Source organism: Amia ocellicauda, chromosome 13 (genome assembly GCF_036373705.1).
Source record: "Amia ocellicauda isolate fAmiCal2 chromosome 13, fAmiCal2.hap1, whole genome shotgun sequence".
Taxonomy (NCBI): Eukaryota; Metazoa; Chordata; class Actinopteri; order Amiiformes; family Amiidae; genus Amia; species Amia ocellicauda.
The window spans coordinates 37,008,097-37,024,757 of NC_089862.1; the positions used below are offsets into that span (position 1 = coordinate 37,008,097).

Here is a 16,661-nt window from a genome sequence, read left to right on the forward strand (position 1 = left end):
TTGTACCAATGCGTTTTCTTAACAAACTTCCATCAGCAACAACAACAAAAAAGTGTTCAGGGCTGATTTGATTTGTTATATTGTATATATAAGTTAAACAGTACAATGTTGTTTTTAATGTACGTGTCTGTGTGAGGGAGGGAGGGAGAGAGAGAGTGGAGGACAGCTGGAGAGAGAGAGTTGTTATTATTGTAACATTTCTTACAACCCCCTCTTGTTTCCGCGCCGTAATGAACTATGTCATAAAGAAGCCTTTCACAACACGCTGTTCGTCTAAAATAGCCCACAAGACATTTCGTCACCATGACTATATGCGTCTCACAGCTCCCATGCACTCCGATTAATAAAAATCAAGAAACCAAAAAAGAGCGTTAAACTTAGACAGTGGAGACCAAAGTGGATAGTGGATCACCAAAAAGAATGTTTTACGCATTTATTAGGAAGTCGGTGTTGTATGTCACAGGGCTATACTGTCGATCTTCTTTTTCTTTCACAAAAATCCATTCAGTGTCACGAACAACGGTCATTTTCGAAAGTGACCCCCTGAATTGAACCCAGCCTGTAAGGGGTGAGCCTTCCGTAAAACGTGCTTGATCGCTGACGTGCGCTGCTCTCTTGTGAAAGGAAGAATTTCCATATGCTTTGGTTCACATGCATGAGGCAGGGAATATGGCATACTGTTACCATTGGCATCTGACATGACACACAAACAACTGCGGCGCAGAGACACCAGCAGCTCCATTAGGACACTCTGGGTGGTGCATTAGACACCGGGGAGTGGAGTAGGGATTCCTGGGGACTGGTGTCTCTGTCTCTCTCTCTGGCTTTCTGATTGACCGTCCCGGGGCAGAATAACGCCGCTAACAGCAAGGACCGTGGAGCAACGCGAGGAGGGGGCACAAAAGGGGTACAATGGAGGCACTACAGAAAACCCTGTCTTACCGAGGCGATACCGGCCCGTACAGAAAACTGCTGGCAGACAAGGATATTTACAGCCCGGGGAAGCGACAGGACGAATCGAAATACATGGATCTGGACGACTTGCTCGACATGAAGTCGGAGGGCACGAAAACTGTCAAAGTTACCTTTACCGGAGAGGGGAGTCAGCTGGCCATATTTAAATGCCAAAATGAGCCTCCTGGAGACCAAAAGGCCGGCGACCGTGAACTTCAGGACACCACCGCTACCCTCCCGGCCCCGGACAGGACAGCCCAGACACGGGACTATGGCGGGGAGGCCGGGGTGGGAGAGGGGGTCGCGGGCGATCTCTCCTGTTCCTCCGACACCCCCACGTCCTCCGAGGTTCCCGAGGACCAGCAGGGGCTCAGAGACGGTCCAGAGTCGCCGGCTGACAAACGGGGCACCGTGACGGGATCCAAAAACGAAATCGTAGCAAGACCTTTCAAGGCCAAGAGCACGTCGTTTGAAATCGACGAACTGGCATACACGGATTTATTTCTGAACAGGAAAAGCGAGTCGGAGAGCAGCGAGAGGAGCCTGGAGCCCAGCGACCATTACGCAGCGCCGAGCGCCGAGGACGAGTCCCACTACATCACCACCCACGAAATACAGCTGTCGGAGCTAGACCACGATGTGGACTATGATTTTGGGGTGGGATCCTGTTGGGATTTCGAAGACGATAACCTGGTCTACTCGTTCGTAGATTATGCCTCTTTTGACAGTGATGAAACGGTGGAAGGCAGGCAGACACTGGAGGACAGACCCTGTGCGCCAGTGGAGAGCCAGCGGGCTCAGGCTAATAATACAGCGCGGCGCTCTGGTGGCGGAGCCGCGGTCAGCACTAAGCTTGAACCCGATCCCTGTGACACGGACAAATGCGCCAGCTCAGATGAAAGCCTGTCAAAGACCCGGAGCGGCAGCGGCAATTCTGCGGGACAGATTCACCTGTCAATCAAAACCACTTCCAGGGCTATAAATGAGCCTAGCAACGCGCGGAACAGGGGCAACAGTGGATACGATGCCAAGCCCGGGCTCGACATGAGCTGCTATGTTTTCAAAAACACGGGCGCAAAGGCAGAGCCGGGCCGGGACAGTGCGAGGTGCTTCATCGCAGCCCCCGGGCGCATGCATTTCGGGGGCAAGCTCAAGGGGAAGGACATACACGAGTACTCCAGCGGGGCGTCCAGCGCTGTCAGTGAGCTGGACGACGCCGATAAGGAGGTGCGAAACTTAACAGCCAGGGCGTTCAGGAGCTTAGCCTGCCCATACTTTGATGCAATCAATTTCAGTACTTCTAGCGACTCCTCGGCCTCAGAGCATGGCCTTGGGATTAACCGGTGGTCAACGTTTGTTGACCTTAAATATGGAAACATGACACAATCCAGGGAGCAAAACATGGTCGCCCACAAAAGTTCAACGTCGACTTTTGAAATTAACAAGAATGCAGATGCCAAAGGAATTAGGGGGTTGGCTCTAGGTCATTTGAAAGCGCCCCAGACTAAAATCTTTGCATTGAACGGCAATGCTGCACAGCCCCAAACCGCAGCCACCTCCAGTCAGAAAATTGAGCTCAAGGGAGAGTTTGAGCCAGGTCAGAGCGGGGTTATAACGCTCACAGAAACCTTAAATTTTCGCTGCAATGTTAAAGCGGGGGTCCCTGAGAGCGAGAGGCGCGCCAAATGTGCCGAAAATGTCGCGGGATCGCGTTCCGCGGATGAGGTTACAGACACCTTGCCAAGCGAGCTGGGATGTGAGGCCAGCAAGCATTCGTGCAACACAGGGGAAGCCATGGACGGCACTCACAAGAAAGCCATATTCGCCTCCAGCCTTCTCAAAAATGTCATTTCTAAGAAAATGCAGTTTGAGCAGGAGCGCAAAATGGAGAGGGGGGAGATCTCGGAGAGCTGCCCAGGGCTGTCCCCCTGCCTGTCTCACAAGGAGCCTGAAACCCAGAGAGAGAGGGCAGCGGGCGGCGACTCCAGGGCGCTGCAGAGACAGACCTCCAGGTTCTCCGAGGCTGGTTCTGATTTCACTGTTGTTTCTGTGGGAGAAATCGAGGACGTAACAGACAGCAAACCGTGCGATCTCAAGGAGAACGGTCAGAAGGAAGACGCTTTAACTCTTGCATCAGAAACTAATTTTGAAGCTTGTGGTGAAGCTGCAGTCGATACTAAAAAAGGAGTATCTGATGCGACAAAAAGCACCCTGCTCCGCAGCCAAAATAGCGCATTTAGATCTTGGAGGGAAGGCGAGCTTGAGTTTCAAAAGGAGTATAGAAATGATAAAACTGCGGCGGGGAAGTCATCCGCCAGCGAAACGGACAAGCAGCAGCAGGGCACGGTGGACGGCGGCAAGTCAACCAAAATGTCACATTTGTTTGTGCCCAGTATCCAGCTTCTTTCGAAAGAGCTGGAAGAGGGGAAACCGCAGGCAAATAAGAAATATTCAACTCGACCTGCAGCGGATCTGGGGGGAGGAGGCAAGCTGGGCTCCGACAACACTCTGTACGTGCCCGATGCCAACAGGAGCGTGGTCACCTCCAAATCACCTGAGATTAAAATAAGCCTGCGGACCGTTAAAGACCACAAACACAACCCGTTCAATATTGCTAAGCTTCTAACTCCCAATATAGGATGCAAGGTGGCCAACCTGATAAAGACAGCTGATGACTCCAGATGCCAGGCGCTCGCTGCCTCGTTAAAGGGAGAGCCGTCGGAAAAAGTGCCCCACTTCATGGTCAGGGACATCAGGGATAACAAGTGCAAGTTGCAAACGCCGATCCACCAGGTCAGGGACGTGCGCAAACTCGTCAAGAGCTCCTATCACTTCGTGTCTCTGGATGGCAACGAGAACAAAGCGCACAGCGCCGGCGACCTCAACGCGGAGCACAAGCCCTCCCTGCAGGGGGTTTCCAGAAACCCTGCATCCCTCTCGCCCATAGTGATCAAGTGCCAGTCGGTGAACACAAACAGCGCTGAGAAGCCAGCTGGAGATCTAGCCGAGGGCTCCAAGCACAGACTGGCGGAGGACTGCTCGGAGGCTGAGCGGTGCTCTCCCCCGCCGCCTGCAGAGGGAGCCAGAAACGGAGCCGTGCTGGTTCACCGCACCACCGGCAGAGTTCCCTTAGTTAGCGCTGCAAAACAGCCCAAGAGCGACACCTCCGAAGTGCCTCCTGCGGTCAAAATTGAAACCAGAGCAGCCAAACGGAAACAGGAAAAGATAAGCGAAACTATGGACAAGAAACCCGAGTCCCAGATGGTGAACCAGGCAGCACTGGAGAAGCTGAAAGCGGCCGTGAAGACAATGGAACAGCTGTACGTCTTCGACAGGAACGAGTGGAAGCGCAAAACGGAGCCTCGTCCCATTACGGACAGCCACGTGTTATCCCTCATTACCAGCGAAGAGCAGGGCTCTGGGAGGACGGGGATGGAGGGCGAGGAGGAGGGCAGCAGTGTTGCCAGCTCAGCCGCAGCAGCAGGCAATGCTGAGTGCCTGGTCAGGAGAAACTCCTACCCCAACGCAGACCGGTCACCCCCTCGCCCGTCACCTGGGGGCCTGCTGTTCGAGGCCTCGCCGAAGAAGGAAGCGAAGGAGTGCCTGAAAACGTTCCACATTCCCTTCGGCCGAGAAGACAGGCCTCTGCCTCTGCCTCCCAGTGGAGCCTCAAAAAATGTGTTCACCTTCAGCAACAGCCAGAAAGCCCCCCCCACAGCGGCCAGCATCAGCAGCAAGGTGCCGCCGCCATTTACCGTATCACAAGTGCCCTTCAACACGAAGAGCTTTGTTCCCAAATCTCCCAAAGCCCCTCTGTCGCTCAAGATCTCTGCAGCCAGGCCTGCAGCGGCCGAGGAGAGGGCCACGGTGGACGGCGTCGAGGCAGACAGAGTTCGGCCCGCGCAGCCCTCCAGCACCTTCAGCGCCGACTCTGAGAATTACCTCACCATCCCGGTCAAGCCCCAGCCCGGCGAGCCCAAGCCAGCCCCCACCAGCGGCCGAGAGCAGACGGCAGTGTACACGTTCACCACCACGGGGGGGAGAGCCCCTGCAGCCAGCCCCCCGCGCGGCCAGCCCCGGCCCGCCGACCCAAAGAGACACGAGCACAGCAGCCAGTCACCCAGGAGGTCCTCTGTGGTCATGGAGACACGGTCCCCAGACACCCCTACTGCCACCATCTACCATCACTCCCTGCCACTGGCCATGTCTGGTGCCCAGCCCCAGCTCATCTGCTTCTCCCCATCTATGCCCCCCCATGCACCCCCAGTGGATCACTTCCAGCAGACCCAGAGGAAGATGCTGCTGGACCCCACGACGGGACACTACTACCTGGTGGACACCCCTGTCCAGCCGGCCACCAAGAGGCTGTTCGACCCGGAGACGGGACAGTACGTGGACATCCCGATGCCGCAGCAGCCGATGACCCCGGTGCCCATGTCCCCCTTGGCACTCAGTCCCGGTGCGTACGGCCCCACGTACATGATATACCCCGGGTTTCTGCCCACCACCACCGTGCTGCCCGCCAGGACCCTGCAGAGCCAGCTGTCCTCTCACTCGGAGGCCGACGAGGCGGAGAAGTCGAGCAGCAAGGAGACGTTGCACATGGGGCAGCACGGGGAGGTGGCCTACATGGAGAGCCCGTACTATATCCCCACGGGCAAGCCCACCCCGGTGTCCCAGCATGTCACCGCCAGGGGCGCCAAGGGGTTCTCCGACGGGAAACCTGTCATCAGCATCACATCACAGCAAGGTCCAAGAATTATCGCCCCACCGTCCTTTGATGGCACTACCATGAGTTTTGTAGTGGAGCACAGGTAAACCCGAGCAACTGTACATGTAAGTATAGATGTTTATTGCCGATCTTTGCTTTTCATATTGATACCCAGCTGCTTTCTTTACATGCTTTGCTGCCGCTGTTGTTGTTGTTGTTGTTGTTGTTTGCAGTGGCTCCAATCTGAACGTGCTTGTGCTTTTTCCTCCTACAGCAGGAGCAGGTGTGTGTGTGTGTGTGTGTGTGTGTGTCCACAGGTGCAGAGGTGTTGGCAAAGCATTGTTAACACCCTGCAGGACAGTGTGCCCGGGCATTGTCATGTGTGTGATGCTGCAGCCATGGCAGGGTTTCAGTGCGTCCTGTGAAAATGACACCGTGGCAGAATCCCTGTGGAATTCCACAGGCTCATCATTTGTGTCGGTTTGTTTTGAACACTGGTGGGGACCATTTTTTAGGGGGGTTGGAAGGGGGGTCTGTGGGAATGTCCTCCCCCTGGAAGAAATCTTTTAGGACACAGCTGTTAAACGGTCATTGCTGGTGGCTTGAAATGAATGCTGGACATGATTCGAGGACAATTTGATTGACATGTTGGCTGGTCCACAGTCAAAACACTTGATAAAGTGGCCCTCCTGGAAGCTGGTTTGACATCCCTGCTAATAACCTGAATTATAACCCGTCCCAGCCTGACTGCGCTGCCAATGCCCTACACACATGCCCACACACACACACACGCACACGATACTGTATTGTACAGGACACATGTTTCAAGAACAGTTATTGATTATTATGATTATTTATTTCTTGGCAGACGTCCTTATCCAGGGTGACTTTCAAAATGTAAGAGTGCAATTACAAAATTACAAAAGTGCAATAATACAGTTATAGGTTTATTCACCAAAGGCAGTTAAGTCTTGCTTTTAAGTCTGTAGTTTAACTGACACAAACATTTATCCCCACACGATACAAACTAAATATCAAACAAGGAGTGAGTTACAAAGGGAGGAAGCAGGAGAAATGTCACAATGCATGAACCAACAAATACAAACTAAAAATCAACGTGATCATATTTATAATATTTTAAGTAAATGTGAAAATTTTTGCACAATATACACCGTTGAAGAATTACTTAAAAGGAAATGAAACCCGGATAATTAACTTTCACTCCAGAGTGAATCAGATTAGCGTTTGCGTTTTAGGTGGTAGGATCAACAAGATGATTTTGAGAGAGTTCACTCTTTGTGGAGCGAATAAGATGACTTGACAAAAGTCGTTTCAGATCTACCAAAATTAGGGGACAATTCAACGGTCCCTTGACATTGGTGGGGACATGTCCCTAACCGTCCCCAGCTAAATCTATGCCAGTGGTTACAATGTTGTCCACTTGTGCTTTAGAAACACCTGAGGTCATGCAATTCTAGTGTTGTCCTTGTTTGCAGGAGAAACATGAACCTGGAAAATGTGAATATCTGGGGAACGGTTAGATGACAAGAAATACAAAAATAGGAGATGATAGAAGCAATAAGTTCAGTGGTTTAAGATGAATTCTCCACCTTATCAGCTGTGCATTATAGGTGCACTTTCACACACTAACCATCCTAAAATTGTAATATAGGCCTTCTCTCGTACCTGTGTATGGATATAAGTATTAGTATAGTCGTTACTGGAATATCCCATAAGGTTTAGATACAACAGAGGAGACGAGACATTGTACACAAGGACACACACCCATTGAGAGGACCTGGGTGCTGAGGTCAGTTTTGGAGTGGTCAAGTGGAGTTTCCATGCTCTGAGATTATACCCGATCAGAGTAGCTCGGGCTGCTAATGCCTTGCTCTTCACTTTGTTTGGTATCTGAACGCAACAATTTGTTTGCTAAACTGGGTTCGGATAACAGGAAAATGTAATCCCCTATCTCTCTCTCCAATTACAAACCCAGGGCTTTGGCGTCTGTCCACTGGCCAAAGCAAAAAGCCCCTGGCACACAGAAGAACACCACATGTTGAGTTAGTCATGCAGGATTAATATGTGGACATTTATTATTATTATTATTATTATTATTATTATTATTATTATTATTATTATTATTATTATTAATGAAGCTGTGTAGCTTGCAGAGCTACTCCATTGGAGAACCAGAGCTGCTCACATCATGCACAGTGGTAGGGCCACCTCCCGCGCCCAGAACTGCTCAAACTTCATCCGTGTAAATGTCTGAGACCTGAGGAAATTAATCTGGGAAAGCACTGATCCTCTACCCTGGTCCTGAAGTGACCCTGGGCCCTGGTTCTCCTCCCAGCTGAGATCCAGCTCATCTCAAGAACATGTAGGTGAATTATCTACAACTAGGAGCTGAAAAGCAGTAGAAACATCCAAAATCCCATCCAAATCCCCCAAGAAGCTTTACACGTTTGGTAAAGTCTTAGTCTTGAGCAGATAGATGGCTGACGGCTGCTTATGCACTAGAGATCCCTCCAGACAAGCATGCCATGCTTTGCGTCACATGTGGCAACTGATATCTTATGGTCTTTTGCTCTTAGGCCAGGGGAAGTGAGGGGCTGGAGGACAGGAGCCTTTTCTGGGTTTTGATCCACTTCAGCTCTCGGTTACTTGAGTGCTAAATTGAGCAAATTCAGCGTAATTAGGTTTTAATTGATGGGAACCAAACATGTAGTTCTAGAAACAGATAAACCAGCATTGCACCCCGTTGTGCAGGACCTGACTCACTGGTGTGCACGTGGAAACAGACATGTAAATAATTATATTTCAGACATGGGAATGTGACTTGCCATACACAGTTGTGTGGGACACTTGTACTTTCGAATGCTTATGGGACAGTTTTAGCTTTAGATTGTGTTACACGAGCCATGAATTGTAACCTTCTGGAAGGCAAGGTGCGGATGGTCGATGGTGCAGACCCTGCAGATACCAGGAGGAATATCTGGTTGCTTTTTGGTAGCTGTAGCTGAAGTTAGACACTGCGAGGTACTTATCTTGAGATTAAGAGACTAAGAACTGGACCAAATCAAAACCTGAAGCAGCTGCCAGTCGTACATTAAAATGTCAAAACTCGACTGCTGCGTTTCGATCTGACCCTTCATTGCCACCATCGCGATTGCCCTCGACAGAGGGTTTGAGGTTGGTGTTTGGTTTTCCTTACGCAGAGGAATTAGGAAGATACAGTGAGATATGTTTTGAAAATGGAAAGAAACCTGTGAAATATATACCTATATGTAAGACACACATTTACATGTATTTATCTAGGTCAATATTTGCTGAAATATACCATCATACATTGGTATATTTGAATATTTTCAAATGTATTGAAGCATATTTTTGTCCATTTCTGCAGGTGGCAGAACATTTACCACACATACTTTTTGGATGTGTTTCTTTATATAGCTTCTCCCTAAGGCTGGATCTGGACATTAACCTCAATCCAAAATAGACATAGATGTTCAAGAAACGTCCCTTTACGCGCTGCTAAACACCCCGGTCAGTAAAGTGTGAGTGTGTGTGAGTGCAGGTTCATTCTGGGGCATTTTCACACCCTGACGAGTCACTGGGGAACATCTAATTGGAGGCACTGATTCAGATGCCAAACTATTGGATCTGCAAGAGCTAATGAACTGGAGCTGCAGAACCAGCAGAGCAGTGGATCTGTAAGCTCAGCAGCCTGTGGGACTTTTTCTGTACGACATACATGTATCAATGGGTTCAGTGAGCTATCAGACCAACATCTTGTCCATTATCTTTAAAAACCACAGGCTGGGACACATGTAATGTGTAATGAAAGCCAGCAGGTTGCATTTGATTCATCACATCTCCGAAGTGGAGCTGGTTCTCTCAGGGTCCCGCCATCTTCTGTCACCAGAAATTAATCGCACTGTTGTCAAGGTGCAGGCAGTGTCCACAGCGGGACATCGTGCCTGGACTGTCTCTTAACCCTGATACAAACGGGCAACACTGCTTTGGAAAGACAGAGTAGGAGACAATATCGCGCATATCCTGATTTGCTACGTCTAAAGACATGAGAGTGTCTTGTTTTTTGCAAAGCCTTAAATATTCTGAGACTTAGTCTTCTTCATCTAATAATAATAATAGATAATGACAAGTGTAAGGTGTGGTCTCTTTCCTGCTGTATAAAACAGGGCCCCCGGTGCTGAGCTTCAGTAAACAGAGCCCGTGTCTGTCTGTGTAAATGAAAGTGCGAGCGTGGGGGGGCGATATTAAAAGGTCATGGGACGCAGGGTGTTTGTTGTGCTGATGCAGGAGGAGCACAGCTGCTCTCAGTACTCAGACGCACCGTGTGGCACCGTGCTACGCCGCTGCCCACCGCCTTTTTATAGGGTGGCTTTTTAAATGTGGTGGAGGGAAAACAACTCCAGTTCTTACATAAACCAGCTGTACAGCACGGGGGCGTGTCAGGGGTTGTTGTCATTTAAACATATGAGCTTGTTTTATCTTCCAATTAGATAATGTTTAGTTAAGCTGTGTGCAGTAACTGTACAACTTCTTAAAATGGTACCGTTCTGCTCTACAGTGGGCATCACAGATTTTAATTTTATTTTGGGTATTTATTTTCCAAAGTGTCAGCCAACGGTTCATCCAATTGCATTAGGAAACAGAGTGAAATCGAGCAGCTCTGTGTTTGTGGGGTTCATGAAGCAGAAGACCAGACTGTGTTGTGTATTTCACACTGAACTCTGCCTTTTCCTGAATGTTAACTTTTTAAAATCTTTGTAAAACACCAAACTGCAGCCTCTGCCAATTGAGTCTCACTTTTCTGATGTTTATGATAGTAAGTTAGTGTTTTGACATTCATGAAATCACATTTCCATCTCTGCTTTGCTTTGCTTCAGTGTTTGCATGTGAGCTTCGGTCTTCCTTTGAATCGTAAGCATGTATTCCTCTCCCTACGGTTCAAAATTAAACTAAAGGAGAGTCAATGCCCATCCCCTACTTTTGACATCTGGTATGAACTGGTATGAACTAAATGGTCCTACAGGGCTGTTTCAGCTGGCTTTGGTCATTACATGAGAGTCGTACAATCCAAACAATGTGAAATGTACAGTGGACCCCCGGACACTGTGCAGAGCCTGCGTCAGAAAGTGCCATAATGTCTGTAAGTCACGTACTGATGCCTGTAATAATAGTGACGAAATGCAGCGGGAACAGCCGGGGCAGAGAGTGTGTTTATACCCGCTAACGTGAGCTCATCTTCTCCAGGTTATTCAGTCGTCAGTGCAGAGTCCCGTCTCTCTGATTTCCTTCATGTTTCTAGGCAGAGAATTAAAAATACCATCCCTGAAGAGTGAGGACGGGAATACTAAAGGACTCAAACGCAATCGCAAAAGGTGGACTGTCCTCAGGGAGAGAACAAAGAGAACAGAAGCCACTTTGTACTACTGATAGATAGAAATGCACCAGGGTGTGCATTTGTAGCTTAAAGTCTGTGGCCCCGTGGGGGTTTTGATTGGGTCTGGCCCTGTGTTGTCTCGGAGGGTCCCACAGAACCACACTGCTGGGCCGGGGGCCGGGGGCTGCCTGCGCTCGTCTTGACCGCTGCTTCTCTTCTCTGTTTGTTTCTCACAGGAGCAAGTTATGAAGAATCTTCTCGCAATTCCGAAGATTGCGTGACTCTGTCAGGCTTTTTCTTTTTTTCTCTTTTTTACTGCGCTTATTCCATCAGAAACCTGTGTTTCACCAGCTTTACTGAACACCCCCCCACCCCCACAATTTTTTAACTGATGTTTTGTTAATCTCTGCAGCATGCATATATCTTTGACACTGTGCCCCCCCACAGCTGCTTCTTCTCTGTTAACTATATCATCCTGCTTTATACATCTTCGCATCTAATTCTAGTTGAAATTTCAGGCACTTATTGAGACAATGAAACAAAACAAATTAAAATTGGTTTTATTGTGACGATTTTGCATCTTTTAATGGCAGTTTTTTATGTAAAACTAACCTAAAATGCTCTTCCCTTAGTGTAAGATCTCTCCGCATGATGGGTGTGCTACCGTTAACCAAACCCACCATTTGCTGAAGCACAGACTGACTGTATAGGAGTCCCTCCCGGGTCTCGTTGTACCGTTAGAATTGGCAGCAACCGAACAGACAGAGTCCCTCTTCACGCGCGCAAAACAGTTTGAAAGTTTTCCGCTGTACATTTGCCCTCAGTTCATTTAACGCTTGTTTGCTGGGAAGGAATATCCTTGAGTAAATTAAAATGCACATACAGTAAACAAAGTCAAAGTACAGCTTTGCATACTTTATACTCCAATGTCAGTTTCCACTGTCCTCGTTTCTTCCAGTTGCATTGATGGTGCTTTTCTGAGTCAGTTTACAGTTTACAGACGTATCTGTCATTTAGACACCCTCAGCAATCCTGTCTTCCCTTTGCACTTTCAGGATCTTGTATCTTTAACATGAATACCTCACAACTCTGACAATCACTGTAAACGTATGTGAAGCAAAGTGGACTTAATTTGGTGGATTTTGTTCAGTTTTACACGAGAAATCAAAGTATTAAAACTATTTATTTCTTAATTTTAGATTTTTTTCTTTCTTTCTTTGGCCTCCCTGTATTATTTCTCAAGCACACTTTGCTCAAGGGCACATTACACTGAGTTAATGAACCTGACTGGCACTGTTAACACTGCACTCTGCAGAGAGACATTCGACTCGGCACTTAATATGCTTCATTCTCTCTAGCAGAGTCCCGGGGTGCCTTGCCGTTTTTATGGGAGTCACCTTTAAAGACGGTGGCAGACAGATTAAACTACCCCCCAGTCAGCACTGCCCCGCTCCCTCCCCCGGGCAGCAGCGCCGCTTCAAAGCGCAGAGCCGGTACAGAGCGCCCCGGCTGGACGAGATGTCCGCCGCTCTTGAGTTACAGCGCTGCCCTGGCCAAACGAGCAGAGATAGCAAGATGGCACAGGTCAGCTTTCATTGCCACCCCACTTCCCATGCTGCAAGTCATCTGCTATTTTATGCCCTGCTTTCAGCCCCGGCGATGACTGACACAGCGCAAGTGTAGGCTCTGTGTGGAGGGGGGGCGGCGAGTGGCCTTTTGACTTAGAGTCTTCTCTCTGTCTGAATCGGTGTTGTCATGACTATTATGGTGATCTGCTCTGTTCTTGTTATTCAACCTCAGTGTCAGTCTCTCGCCCCTTTCGCTCTTCTTGGAAAGACAGTCGGCGCCGCGGGGTCGGGGGTGCGGTCACAGAGTCCTGCGCAGGGCCGGGGGTTGTTGGTTTTTTCCCAGTACAGAACGCTGTACTTGTGCCACAATTCCTGTGACACTTGGGGAAAACAATCGACAAGTGAACAATAATGCATGATTTTTTCAAAGTGTGGAGAAGCAACATGGCCGCCATGTTGGTCTCCAGAGCTGCGGCCCCTGGTGGCTCTGGTGTCTGACGTGCCAGGGCCTGGCCTGGGGTCTACTTGTGAAGTAGCCGTCCAAGTAGCGCCAGGCGCTGGGGAGCAGCCGGGCCTGTGGCCGTCTAGGGGACGGTCTCCTCTATGGGCCACGGCTCAGAGCAGAGCCCCCCACTGCGACGGGGGGAGTGCGCAGGACTGCGGGACCTCGGCCCCATCCCCGTGAACACGACCCTCTCCCAGGAGAGCGGGGGGGCAGGCTGAGCTGCGCTTGAATGGCAGGAGCAGGGCCGACGATGACGGTGATGATGACAATGGCGCGGACAGACGCTCCCCTTGTGTCATTCAGCTGATATGCAGACTCTTGTGCCTGGGGGGGGGGGAGCTCTCTTATTTCCAGTAATAACAAGCTCATTCATGTGCCGACATTAAAACTAAATAATAGAACAGAATGTTTTTTGTTTGGTTTTGTTTTTCTTCAATTAACTAAAACAAAGGCTAGATTATTTTTATATGAACTGACTACACTATGAAATGCATGCCTTTTTACACTGTTTAAAAGAGCAAATATATTTCACTGAACTAAACACCAAACATCTTTCCAGTGTTTCTGAGATAGACAGATAGATAGATCAGTCAATATAAGCTGTAGACACATAAACATTCACAAGTCAACAATGATTTAATTTACACTTTCTTAAAGCATTCCCAGATCAAAGTTAAATGAATCGAGGTCAGTGTTTCACATTGGCTCCGTCTGGTGCAGATTTCATTCCCCGCCTCTCGGAGCCCTTTTCTCACGTCAGCGTGTCGTGAACGAGCGCGCTTCGTCTCTGAGCTGCTGTGCTGTACGTCTCGTCACGAACAGTAAGGAGGCTTCTGAACGAGATCCAAAGAAGGGAAATACTGAGGCTTAACATTTTAACCAAATAAATAACAAGTAAAACCCGTCCCCTTCACCCTTCTAAGCTACCAATATGTGACACGCTTGCTCTTAAAACCAGTGGTGCTTTTTGCAGATTTTGTAAGAACCTATAAGCCCTATATCGATCTTGTTTGAGTATGCATAGGTTGCTGTCTTTTTATTTGTATCATCCTTACTATCAGGTTTGTTCAATTGAAAACCAAGCGCAGGTATGTGGAACTGCTGGTCAGTCTGTTATCTGCACACAGGTCAATATTGTTGAACAGTCTCTGTGAGTCGAACTGTCCATGCAACAGCGTCTGTCTTGGTAGAAGCTGCTTCCTGAGCAAATTCCAGAGCACCATTGGTGTGATTTGCACTGCAACCTCAGGTTTTTCTCTGTCCGTTACACTTGAAAAATCTTTAGATCGACACCGAAGTTACAACGAACGGCCACGTTTATCAAGATGATTTTATTTATTTATTTAATCCAGGATGAGCTGTGTGTGTGTGAATTTATTAATATTATAATCGTGAATGAACACATTTGTGTAACTACAATTAAACGGATTAAAGGGTTTGTTTTGATTGATGCAGCAACTAAGGGAAATGGAGTAACTGGGTTTTCTTCAGAGCTTTCTGATAAATCACGAGGGGACTTTAAGTTACCAAAAGCACGGTAACATTACAAAGCTCAGAGAGCGTGCAGTTTAAACACGCCACCTGTTTTGGTTAGTAGTGGTGAATTATATTTATAAACTTCTGTAGTTGTTATAATATTTTCCGTTGTGTGTTTTGCTTCAAACAATCCTGAGATTAAAATACGATGCAAATGATAAACTGTGGCCGAGGTGCTCCCCGACACACCGAGGGCTGTGGTGAGATCTACACTGCGGAGTCTTTGTTCTCAAGCCGGTGGATACGAAGAGAGATTTGTGTTCAATAGCTTCTCGCCAATTTGTACCGATTACATATGCGAGAGTCGAGTTACTTTTCCAGACTAACTGATGCACAGAAAGAAGGTTGCAGGTTTACAAAAGTTTTGGAACATTATTCACCGCCAAAGCAAACGTGTTGACGCCTCATTCTTGCCCAGGTTTCTGCGCTGATGATTAAAATAATGAATTGTGGTTCAAGTTCTCATTCGCATTAAGGAGTGACTTTCTTTTAGTATTATTCTTTTTTTGGAACTTAAATGACACTTTACCCAAACCCGACAGCAGAGTCCTGTAGCTGTCGATTTCGGCCCATTAATACATTAATACATTAACACACGAATGTCAATGCTTGCTTTATGAAAAACTAAACCTGATCCACGCTGTCAAGTGTTTACAATGCTGTGCTGAGGTTCGTGATGGTTTGGGTAGGACTGTTGAGAGGGAAGTGGAGAGAAGTGGAGAGGGTGAGAGTCATGTTGGACAGAGGGATGAGCAGGGGAGCAGGCGGAGAGGAGGACGACCCCTCGCACCCGAAACGATGGCGACGTTGTCGTGCCGCAGCGTTGGACTGCAGATGGATGACACGGAGGACAGAGAGAGTCGAGGAACGGCGAGTTCTCTGAGGGACTGAAGGAGAGAATTGCACTAGCAGAGTGTTTGCACAGAAGAGAAACAATGAGACGAGTTTAATTTAGGGGAAAAATGGACTGTAGCTTTTGTTGTCAGGCATAAGTGGATTTTGCAAGCACATGTATGTTTTGAAAGTTGTCCAATAAATTACGTACTTTTCCAATACAGTTCCCCCCCAGTTTGTTCCTCTTTACAAAATACTCTGAAATGAGTTGCATGTATTTCTAAACCAGGCATTGGAGGGTGTCTTACATTTAGTTAGAAATGCCACTGAAGCCAATATACACAAACACACAGTTTGCATATTCCACATCAGTTGTGTTGAATATGCTGTAATACACATTGACAGGCACGCGTGTGCCTGTTTGACATTTCAGTTTCGATGTAGTTACTGAGGGGACCGGGCCAGCTGCTGTGCAGTGCACTTCCATTACCACCAGCTGCTGTGTGTGGGTCGGAGGGGCCCATGTGTTGGCACACACTCTTGCCCCTCTTCCTGGGCTGGGGCTCGGCGTGGACGCGTGGGGTTTGTTGCTGCGGTACCATGGAGCCGGGATGCTTGAAGCCGCTTCACCCCCAGCTGGCCTCCTGGAGAATCTCTTATTAGTGCCCAGTTGTCGCTTTCAGATGCCTTCAGACAACAAGTGTGACTCGTGTCACTCATGCGACACCCGTGTTGATTTACTGCCTCCATACGAGCCGGGGGGGAACAAATGCCGACTGAACTGCCTTGTGGATGTTATGGGCTAAATCAGACACGATGACTTTCAGGCAAAATATTACACAGGAGCAGAATTGTAATATACTTTTTAAAATGTTAAATATTGAGGTGATTATTTAACAGAAAACAGTTTTGGTACTTTCTTGTCCTTATTAAATAAAGCAACATCCACAACAAAACTGGGAGACTTAATTGGGAACTGCTAATAGGATGAAAGGTGGATATACATGAAAATGTGAGTTCAAAATGGCAAGGGGACTAAAGCCCAGTGTCACACAAGAAGTGGAGGACAGGATCACCGGGGCACCATTAATCTCTCCAGTGAGCGTGCCAGCCCCCCGCGATAGGATGGTGATCATG

The 16,661-nt window shown here is 48.4% G+C and overlaps 1 protein-coding gene across 1 annotated transcript; it reads left to right on the top strand.

Annotated features, from left to right (window-relative positions):
- Positions 1 to 655: 655 nt before the first annotated feature.
- Positions 656 to 15,743, top strand: c13h4orf54 (chromosome 13 C4orf54 homolog). The gene is made up of 2 exons (XM_066720800.1): positions 656 to 5,790; positions 11,318 to 15,743. The coding sequence occupies exon 1, from the start codon at positions 913 to 915 to the stop codon at positions 5,770 to 5,772; it is 4,860 nt and encodes a 1,619-aa protein (XP_066576897.1). The 5' UTR covers positions 656 to 912; the 3' UTR covers positions 5,773 to 5,790; positions 11,318 to 15,743.
- Positions 15,744 to 16,661: the final 918 nt, after the last annotated feature.